This window comes from Olea europaea, unplaced genomic scaffold (assembly GCF_002742605.1).
Source record: "Olea europaea var. sylvestris unplaced genomic scaffold, O_europaea_v1 scaffold1024, whole genome shotgun sequence".
NCBI classification, from domain to species: Eukaryota; Viridiplantae; Streptophyta; class Magnoliopsida; order Lamiales; family Oleaceae; genus Olea; species Olea europaea.
Genome location: NW_019227569.1, coordinates 44,496 through 55,375, shown reverse-complemented (window position 1 = coordinate 55,375; position 10,880 = coordinate 44,496). Strand labels below are relative to the sequence as shown.

At 33.2% G+C, this 10,880-nt stretch overlaps 1 protein-coding gene across 2 annotated transcripts; it reads left to right on the top strand.

Moving 5' to 3' along the window:
* Positions 1–519: 519 nt before the first annotated feature.
* On the top strand, positions 520–10,159 carry LOC111372764 (glyoxysomal fatty acid beta-oxidation multifunctional protein MFP-a-like). 2 transcript variants are annotated; one of them, XM_022995158.1, is made up of 18 exons: positions 520–815; positions 1,688–1,759; positions 1,841–1,906; positions 1,998–2,054; positions 2,172–2,239; positions 2,319–2,400; positions 6,477–6,532; positions 6,647–6,949; positions 7,034–7,120; positions 7,297–7,471; positions 7,554–7,675; positions 7,780–7,943; positions 8,019–8,273; positions 8,392–8,513; positions 8,673–8,794; positions 8,880–9,028; positions 9,109–9,247; positions 9,861–10,159. In XM_022995158.1, the coding sequence occupies exons 1-18, from the start codon at positions 716–718 to the stop codon at positions 9,894–9,896; spliced, it is 2,175 nt and encodes a 724-aa protein (XP_022850926.1). In that variant the 5' UTR covers positions 520–715; the 3' UTR covers positions 9,897–10,159. The 2 variants fall into 2 exon arrangements, with proteins under 2 accessions (XP_022850926.1, XP_022850927.1); XM_022995159.1 differs by lacking the exon at positions 1,688–1,759 and having other exon boundaries at positions 694–815; positions 1,801–1,906; positions 9,861–10,154.
* Positions 10,160–10,880: the final 721 nt, after the last annotated feature.

Below are 10,880 nucleotides of genomic sequence, written 5' to 3'. Positions count from 1 at the left end.
AAAATATTTTATTGTATAAATGTGTGATTGAAAATAAGTACAAAATTTAAAAAATTTTGTTTTAAAGGGAAGTAAATTGTTTTAGACCTCGTTTGACCCTTATTTTTTCATAATAAAATGGGTGAAATAATATTTTTTTGAAAAATGAGTGGTTAAAAAAATGAAATATTTTCGATTTACGTATAATATTATTTTATAAAAAATTCTGTGATTGAAAATAAAAAAAAAAATAAAATTTAATTTAATGGGACAGAAGCCAAAGGGTAGTAAACATAACCCCCTTTGGCCCCCATGTTTGGGAAATAAAAATAAGCGGAATAGTGTTTTTCTCTTAAAAATGAGGAAAAAGAGATTTACGTGTAATATTATTTCATGAATGATTGTGTGACTAAAAATAAAATAAAAAAATAAAATGTAATGTAATGAAATTTAAAGAGACCAAATGGGGCATTAACTCTAAATGAATCACATTTTAGGGTGTGCGGTTCAATCTCCTCACTAGGGAGCACATAAAAACATCGTCGTGTATATCTTGAGCTGCCTTTCAAACGTACCTTAACGTCCCTGTTCACACTCCCAGGCGCGACACCTCCTTAAATACGCCACATCAATAAATACACCAAAAATCACCAATCACACAATCCCATTTTCGTTCTCCATTCTTCTTTGGAAGAAAAGAAATTGATCTGCATTCTGAGAGAATCAAGAGAAAAAAATGAACAGCGCAAAGGGAAGAACAACAATCGAGGTTGGAAATGATGGGGTAGCCATCATTACCATCATCAATCCTCCTGTTAACTCTCTATCACTGGACGGTACTATTATCGATTTCGCTACTTTCGCTTCAGATCTCTTTGTGTACCCTGACTAGTATTACTAAAATCTTGGACTTAAGGATTGAATTTCACTTTTCTTTGATGGGTTCGTTTTGAATTTTTGTAGAAAGTTTTTTTCTTGACGTTCGTGTCAAATTATGGCTTTTTTAAATATAAATTTTTGATGTGTTTGTTGATTTTGGTTAGCTTTCATTGTTTTTTCTTAAGCCGTTGTTAATTTTCTCAGAATTGCAACTCACCTGTGTTCACAGAAAACTGTAAACTTATTTTTAATTTTTGATTATGGTTTCTTGGTTTTTTACTATTGTTACAAGGTTCTACCTGATAATTGATGAGGTATTTTTCTTTTTATTTGCAAAAGTTTAGCTATGTGAAAAGGCCAGTAAATTTATAGATTCATGAATAAATTTGAGGTAATTTAGATGCTTTGATAAATAAATTTGCATTTAATTAATGACTTCGAATAATGGTTTAATAGTAATTGGAGGGCGTTTTGGTATTAAAGAAGATGTTTGGCTAGCTAGGCTTTAAATATCGAAGTTTGCGGAGAGATGGTTTATTGCCTCCGCCCACAAACACACCCCAAAAAGAAAAAAATAAAAATAAAAATTTTGTATACATAACCTACAGAAAATCATAGGGTCACAATTGGGGAAGAACTTCCTCGCGCCCAATGAATAAAATAGAATGTGCACGAGCATACCACAAACACTGAGACATAGAGAGGAGGGGCCCTTGGGGGTACAGTGATGATCAGTCTGTAGCTAGGGGATTGCAGTTAGTGATTGGCTTCTCTTGCTCACTCAAACATTTGCTTAACTTCATTTTTATTTTATTTTATTTTTTTTCAGTTTTAAATAGCTTGAAAGAGAGTTATGATCAAGCTTTGAGAAGAGATGACGTGAAGGCAATTGTTGTCACGGGTAAATGATGATTGAATGCTGTTTTGTATTGTGTACTGTAGATGACTAAAATAGGGGATATAATTTATCACGATCGCACAGGCGCACAAGGCAAGTTTTCTGGTGGATTTGATATCACTGCATTTGGTAAAATCCAAGGAGGAAATGGTACATGTTATGTGTTCAATTTTAATTATTTATTTGGTTTTTTCCGTTGCCTCAACACTTCTTTGCTAATGTGGCCTTCTATTGATCTCAGTTGCTGCACCGAAGCCTGGTTTTGTGTCATTGGAGATTCTATGTGATACTGTGGCAGGTATATTGTTGGGTTTTTGCCATCGTTTAGCCTATAGTAACCAAGCTATAGCATAATAGTTGTTTTTCTTACATTATTTGTTTATATATTTTTTTTCATGGGTTACTTTTTTTTCAGCTGCAAGAAAGCCCTCCGTGGCTGCTATTGATGGTCTAGCACTGGGTGGAGGATTAGAAGTGGCAATGGTGAGCTCTGCCGTTTGTTTCTGTTCCCTATACTTTCTTGTTGAATTTGTGAGATTACCTTTTCCATCTTTGCTTTCAGGGTTGCCATGCACGCATAGCTACGCCTAATGCACAACTAGGTTTACCAGAACTGCAGCTCGGGATAATTCCTGGATTTGGAGGTATGGAAATTTTTTGAATAATGCTATAATACTGTTGATACTCTCAGTAATTTTTGCCCATATTTGACTTTTTTTTTGGGGGGGGTTGTCTCTTTTATTTTTTGTTTTTTTTTTTTTTTTTTTTTTTTGGGGGGGGGGGGGGGGAGTTTTCAAATATTAAATTTTTGGAGGTGGTTAAAAATTAGGAAAAATTTTGGGTTTAGGTGAAGAATATTTTATTTTAGAATGTGTCATTGAAAATGAATATGGGAAAACAGAGTTTTGAAGAAGAAGAGTTGTCAAATAGAGGCTTTAAAACAAAAAAGAGAAAAACAAAGAAAAGAAAAAGGAAGCTAAAATCTATTCATTGGGTAACCTTTTGGATTTAGGTGAAGAATATTTTATTTTAGAATGTGTTATTGAAAATGAGTATGGGAAAACAAAATTTTGAAAATGAAGGGTTGTCAAATAGAGGCTTTAAAACAAAAAAAGAGAAAAAAAAAGAAAGAAAAAGGAAGCTAAAATCTATTCATTGGGTAACCTTTATCTCATATTACCCATGAATGAATAAATTAAAAAATTGGCTCTGCTGGAAAGCAAATCGAGTCATTTTTGTTGGGGTTTGCATCTAATTGTGAGTAATTTTTACTAACGTTTTAAAAAGCACGATTGCAAAACGTTTTGCCTTGACAGTTTGTGTAGACCGTTTAATATCCAACTAGGCGTGCTTTATTAATTTTTTTTTATATTTTCCCCCTTTTCTTAAAACCTTTTATTTGATTTTAATTTATTAACAATTTTTTTTTTTTTTTTGAAAGGCTTTTATTTGACTTTAGTTTCAAGTTTTTGAATGACTTTATCTATATCTAATGGTTAAAATTAATTTGTGTCAAAAGATGCAATCATTCTAAGAGACACGTGAAAATCTATATATAGGACCCCTCCTAATTCCTTCTTTTCACTGCAAATCAATTTTCCTTCTCCAAATTTTGTCAAAATAATTTTCAAATTATTTTTGAGTTTCTTGTTCAATAATTAGCATTCAATATCCTCCATTCTAAAAGAGTATAGCCAAGCTTTGGTTCGCCTACAAAATTAATATTGTGCTATACTAATTTTGGAAGAAACTTTGTATCATGGGTGACAAACATCCATTTGATCATGTTAGCACTAGTGTGGGCGACAAAACTTGTCTTATGAAAATTTGCGTTCGCATATCTCGCTTTATTTCATTCCCTTCTAATTTCTACATTTTTCTAAATGTTCGTAAGTTGTCGTTTTACTTATTTTTCTTGCACTTATCTTGATTTCTGTAAGTCAAAATTCTATTCTATATTTTGTACATGTAAGTTGCAATTTCATTGTCTTTGCATACACATATTTTTGTTAATGGATGCACTAATTCATTTCGGTAGGATTTTAATTCCTAATAGAAGTCAAACTAATATTTCAACTTGAATCAAAACTTCGTTTCAGTTATCTATTATGCGTATTCAATCTAAGCTCGAAGGGATTGAAATAAAGCTAAATTCTAAATCCTAGTGGAAAAGATACTCTTTTTTTTTTTTTTTTTTTTTTTTTTTTAATTTTTTAAAAAATTTTTTTTTAAAAAAAAAAAAAAAAAAAAAAAAAAGGCAAAAATCACTTTATTCGATAAAGATTTAGATAAGATTTACATATTGTGCTATTTATATAATGTAATTATGATTTTAAGACTTATCGTTTTGTTGAAAACTTCGAGAGTATGTATGAAATTCTTTCCTTTTTTTGTTTTGGAAAGAATGAGTTTTTGAATTTTAGGGCATTGTTTGATTCCCATTTTTTTCAAATACGTTTTTCTCTCTTCTTTTTAATCACACATTCTTCATTAAAATAATATTACACATAAACAAAAAAAATTCTTTATTTTTTAACTATACATTCTCTATCAATCTAGTATTCCGAAACGCATTTCTTATAAAAATGGGGCTCAAACACCTTCTAAATTTTTGGAGAATGTTTAGTTAAGAGTAGGTAAAAGTTTTAGATTTAAATGAAGAATATTTTATTGTGAGAACATGTGATTGAAAATGAGAGTGTGAAAAAAAGAGTTTTAAAAGAATGGTTGTCAACAAAGGCTTTAAATAAAAAAGAGAGAGAGAAAAAAACAAGAAACTAATATCTATTGATTAGGTAACCTTTTACCCCATATTACCCTTCAAGGAATAAGTTGTAAAAATAGCTCTACTGGAAAGCAAATCGATTTGTTTTTTGGGGCCCGTATCTAATTGTGAGTAATTTTTACTAGTGTTCTAAAATGGTGCGAGCAAAACGCTTTGTATTGATAGTTTGCGCAAGTTGACCATTTAATGCCTGACTAGGCATTTTATCAATTTCTTTTTATAAATTTCCCCCTTTCTAAAAACCTTTTATTTGGTTTATTTTATGAACTTTTTTCTTTTTTTCTTTTTTTCCTTTTATTAAAAGGTTTTTAATTGACTTTAGTTTTAAGTTTTTGAATGACTCTGTACAAAAGTCAAAAATCACTTTATCCGATAAAGATTTATATAAGATTTAAGCACAGCGCAATCTATATAATCTAACTATGATTTTGAGACTTATCTTTTTGTTGAAAATTTCGAGAGTATGTATGAAATTATTATAAATCTATTAAGTAAGACTTATCTAGTTAAAAATTAAAACTATAAAAAATAGTGTAGCTTTTGTATTTTGAAAACTTGAGAATTGTATAATTGACTAATTGTAGGAATTATTAAGTAAATATAATATTTTATAATTTTAGATGTTTGGTATTTATTATTTTAATTATTAAATAATTTTGAGGCCTAAGCTCAAAAAGTTTGAAGCTTTTCATCTACGCCTAGTCGCGCTTTACACTTTTTAGAATATATTTTTTCTTAGTTCATTTTTCCAACCAAAAAAAAAAAAAAAAAAAAAAAAAAAAAAAATGGAAACAAAGAGCTATTGATTGGGTAACCTGTAAACCCATCAAAAAATAAATTGCAAAATTGTCTCGGGCTGGAAAGCATGCCAATATGTTTTTGCTGGGATCTGCATCCTCACTAATTAAAGTTCCATAAGATGGCCAAAACAGAATGACCCTAAAAGGGTGATTTTATCTGGCAATTATAAGAACTAATAATACTGTGATGCCAAAAATTCCATGAGACTTTAAGAAATGCATCTATGGACAGAGTTAGGTCTTGTCAAGGAAAAGATGCAAAAGAAGTTGGGGTGGTGGTGGTGGTTTTATTTTATGATTAAGATTGGTGGAGGAAGTGTTGATGTTTTAACATGATTAAGCAATATAAATAATGTTTTTAGCATGAAACTTTAAGACAAATCCAATTGCCCTTGAGATGTGGGAAGCACTATTAAGGAATTGAGAAAATATAAATATCTTTGTGCAAGTTACTTGTATTAAAGTTGAGGGGTATTGGCAGAAGTGTTTGGTGGTTCACTTCTATCTGTTTCCTTCATGCGATGCATTGACATGGATACATGTCAGATACGTCGAGACACAATTTAAAAAAAAAAAATATTGACACGACACGTCATAGTATAAATTTAGTTTTATACTTGTTATTAACTTTTTTTGGTGAATATTTTTAAATATGAGTACTTATTTGTTATTTACTAATAACTTTGAGTTAAAACTATATAATATTTCTAGTAAAAAAAAAAATGAAAAATGATTATGGTAGAATATCCGAGAAATGTCGGTATAGACACGTGTCCGACTTGTATCCAACACGAACACGCTATCCTAATTGAAGTGTCCGTGCTGCAAAGTATGCTTGTGGGTGAATAAATGACTTCAGAAAATGGACATTAACTTTCTTCTCTCCATGTTACTATTTTCTGTCCTGCTTGAGTTTCTGAACTGATTTGTTATTGCCACTTGATTACGATTTAATCCTCTATAGTCCCTTTGTTATGAGGGCGAAAGAACTTTGAAATGTAATTCTGCATCCAATTCAATGAATGTCCCCACCTAGTGCTTGTTAATTGGTTGAGTGGAGTATTTTCATATCACACCATGTAGTTATATCGCATTCCTTTGCTTTTATACCACCTCTCGATCATCTATATCCCAGGAACACAGGCACTGCCACGCCTAGTAGGTCTGGCGAAGGCGCTTGAAATGATGCTGGTAAGCCGTACTTTGCCTATTTATCACTCCAATAATTAGGGTGTGTAGCTTGTTAACTTTTGTTTTATATGTAATGCATGTATCTCTCTGTCTCTTTCTCTTTCTGTTACATAGACTTCAAAGCCTGTAAAAGGGCAGGAGGCTTTAAGTTTAGGCCTTGTGGATTCCATAGCTTCGCCAAATGAATTAGTGAATACTGCTCGTCGGTGGGCTCTTGATATTTTGGAGCGTAAAAGACCTTGGATAAACAGTTTCTACAGGACTGACAAGTTAGAACCTCTAGGCGAGGCAAGGGAAATACTAAAGTTTGCTCGAGCTCAGACCCGTAAACGGGCTCCAAACCTCATGCATCCGTTAGTTTGCATTGATGTTATTGAGGAGGGTATAACTTCGGGTCCTCGTGCTGGGCTTTGGAAGGTTCATTTCTATTTCAATGCTGAATTGTGTTTATTCATGTTACCTAAACATGTCCTAAGATCAGCAGATATCTAATATTGCCAGGAAGCTGAAGCATTCCAAGGGCTCCTGCATTCAGACACTTGCAAGAGCTTGGTCCATATTTTCTTTGCCCAACGTGGTACCACAAAGGTTGAGTAAACTTAGATTTGCTATATTTATATCATTGCCCTTGCAGTCTGATAGAAGTTACCAATAATTGCACAGTAGATATATTTTTACCATTGACTCCCCAGTTCTTATTTCTTGTCATATTATCTAGCTACCCATTAAAAATTACTGGTGGTTTTCTCTCTAATTACAAACAGGTTCCAGGCGTCAGCGATCTAGGCTTGAAACCAAGGCGAATCAACAAGGTAGCAATACTTGGTGGTGGCCTAATGGGTTCTGGAATAGCAACGGCTTTGATTCTTAGTAATTACCCAGTTATCCTGAAAGAAGTCAATGACAAGTTCCTACGATCTGGGATTGATAGAGTAAAAGGTGAGAAAGGCTGGAACCTCAATTTGACATTTAGGATTGCATTCAATAGAAAATAAAACTGTTAGCTATTTATGTCATTCAGCAAATTTGAAAAGCCGTGTTAAAAAAGGGAACATGAGTCAAGAGAAGTATGAGAAAACTCTTTCTTTACTCAAGGGTGCCCTTGATTACGAAAGCTTTAGAGATGTGGACATGGTCATAGAGGTAACTTTGAGATATATTATTAGTAAGTGTATATTCAGCGCCCCACCCCCTGCCCTTCTCTCTTTCTCTGGGTGACCCCTTTGTGTTCCCAACTTGTGGAATAGGCTGTCATCGAGAATGTGTCTCTGAAGCAGCAAATATTTTCAGATCTTGAAAAATTTTGTCCCCCGCATTGCATACTTTCAAGTAATACATCCACTATTGATCTAAATCTTATTGGGGAGAAGACCAAATCTCAGGATCGTATCATTGGTGCCCATTTTTTCAGGTAAAATTTAGGCTGTTTTTTATTGGTTTTCATGTATTTTTCCTTTAATATGACAATATTTCATATTTATTGCAGTCCGGCGCATGTGATGCCACTTTTGGAAATTGTTCGTACTCAGAAGACATCGCCTCAAGTAATTGTAGATTTACTAGATGTTGGAAAGAAGATAAAGAAGACGCCAGTTGTGGTTGGAAATTGCACTGGTTTTGCTGTCAACAGAATGTTTTTTCCATACACTCAAGCTGCCTTATTACTTGTTGAACGTGGTACAAATATCTACCAGATTGATAGGGCAATTAAGAAATTTGGAATGCCTATGGGCCCATTCAGGTATTATTATGCCCCTGCAGTCCCATTATGTAACAAGATATATTATATGACTTTTACTGCTACGTAAGGAGTAAATCTGTTGCGTTGCTGCTTATGGTTATAATTATAATTTCCATAGATTGTGCGACCTTGTGGGTTTTGGCGTTGCAATTGCTACCGGCGGCCAATTTGTTTTGAATTTCCCAGAGAGAACTTACAAATCAATGTTGATACCGCTTATGCAAGAGGATAAGAGAGCTGGTAAATCTTTCTTGTAGTCTTGAAACTTGTTGCTAACTTGTATTGGCATATTTGGTAAGGTGGATTAGACAGTACTGGATAGTAAGTATATGGGTAATTGGGTAATTTGACGTATTTTTTAGCAACTGAAGTGTTTCATGGAAATTCCTCTTGCTTTAGGTGAAACTACTCGCAGAGGGTTCTATGTTTATGATGAACAACGCAGAGCCAACCCAGATCCAGAAATAAAGAAATACATTGAGAAGGCAAGGGAGATTGCTGGTGTCACCATTGATCCTAAGGTTACTCCCTCATTTGTACCGATTTGCTATTACAATGATTGTATATTTTGACCTCTGAATTTTTTGATTTAAACTTTGCATCCAGTTGACGAAATTATTGGACAAGGATATTGTGGAGATGATATTCTTTCCCGTGGTGAATGAGGCTTGTCGAGTGCTCGATGAAGGAATTGCAGTCAAAGCTGCCGATCTGGACATATCTGCTGTTATGGGCATGGGATTTCCTCCTTACAGGTTTGTTTACTATATTGAATTGGAAAGAATTCATTTAAAATTTAACATTATTATTTTTCCTTATAATACTCTTCGACCAGGGGAGGGATCATGTTTTGGGCTGATACTCTTGGATCTAAATACATTTGTTCGAGATTGGAGGAGTGGTCGAATTTGTATGGAGGATTCTTCAAGCCCTGTTCTTATTTGGCCCAGCGAGCTGCGAAGGGAGCTACCCTGGTGAGAATTTCAAGTTATTTCTTTGTGCATTATTGATACACAACCCTCTAGGAGTTCCTTGGTAATAGATATTGAAAAGTAAGACTTAGTTGTCCAAAAAATGTTACGCTTAACTGACTTAGGTTGCAAGAAAGGACCTATTGGTAAGTTTATCGTAGTTATATATACTTACAATAGTCATTTTCAAGTTCATTGGAATACTCAATATTTTTTTTTTGTTTTTTTGAAAGCCTTCTAACTTAAGAATTTTCTCCATTAATGGAATGTTTGGTGGGGTGGAGTAGAACGTTGGACAGTATTAAAATTATAATTATTACATTTTCTACTGCAGTCTACTGTGCACCAAATGTTCAAGTATTGTTGTAGTATGGTTAAGCTGCTTCACACATTATATTCAATTGGATCTTAGAGTATGTTTGGAAGTGTGTTTATAAACAGATAGAAATGAGGGGTGGAAGAGTGGGTAATACTTGTGAATTCTACGAAATGTGTGAATAATAAGTGGTTTGAGCATGAGCATTTATAAACACTTCCCGAACATAGATTCAGTGTAACATTCCTTTGTGCGGGTGTTTTGCTTTCTTAAGAAATTTAAACCTTGGTTATGATGCAGAGTTCAAGTGTGGATCCGGCCAAGGCTCGCTTATAAGGTCGATTTGTTGGTTGCTATCGTCCGGTTCGTATCTTATGTAATTTTCTTCGTTTTATTTCATCTCTGCCTTACAAAGGGTCGAGAACAGCTCAATAATGGCAATGGAGTATGGTAATGTAATCGTGAGAAATTAAGGGAAGGAAACCTTTGAGCAATTTTATATCAAATCTTATTATTGCCGTGTCGAATTTATCCCATATCCCATAGTGGGGAAATAAATGTACCTTTTACTGTCAATCGAGAAGATTGTTGTCCAGAGAGCTCTGGATTTACGGATTGGCAAAATTTCACACTCAGTCCCTTCCTTCGAGTGGACGGGAACATGATCTCTATTTCGTTTATTTTTGTATTTTCCATTTCAATTGTGTTTAAAATAAAAGATAATATGAAAATAAATAATTAAAATGTGCCCGTTCGGTTGGTAATGAAAAATTGGGTCTCGTCTTGTTATGTTATCGTCCGTTCAAATATGGTTCGTGTAATATTGCACTTCCTTTTCCTAGTTTGTGTCTTACGAAAGATTTGGCAATTGGCCGAACACAGCTCAGACGAGTACGGCTGAGTACAAGCTTGCATTTTTTAATGAAAAATGCTAGAATTCACAGGTTGGTTAAACTTCTCTCTATTTTTATTTTATTTTATTTTTTTTCAAAATGATTTGAAATTTTACGAACTCAATCAATATATTGTGGTAATAAATCTATACAATTAGCATTTTCGTATAAATTGTGAATATATATTAAAATCATATGAGACGACAAAATAGGATTGTGGATCCCTATGTCCAATCTCAGGATTGATTGATAATATTAATATGACCCTTCATCAGTGTCGTATCCGATCCTAAAAGCATCGATTAACTCGCCCGAATTTAATAAATTGGATTATTTATAATCTGATTAAATATAAATTCCCTATTTAATAGAAATTATAATTAAAGTTTTAGTGAATTTTAATAAAATTTAATAAATTATGTGATTG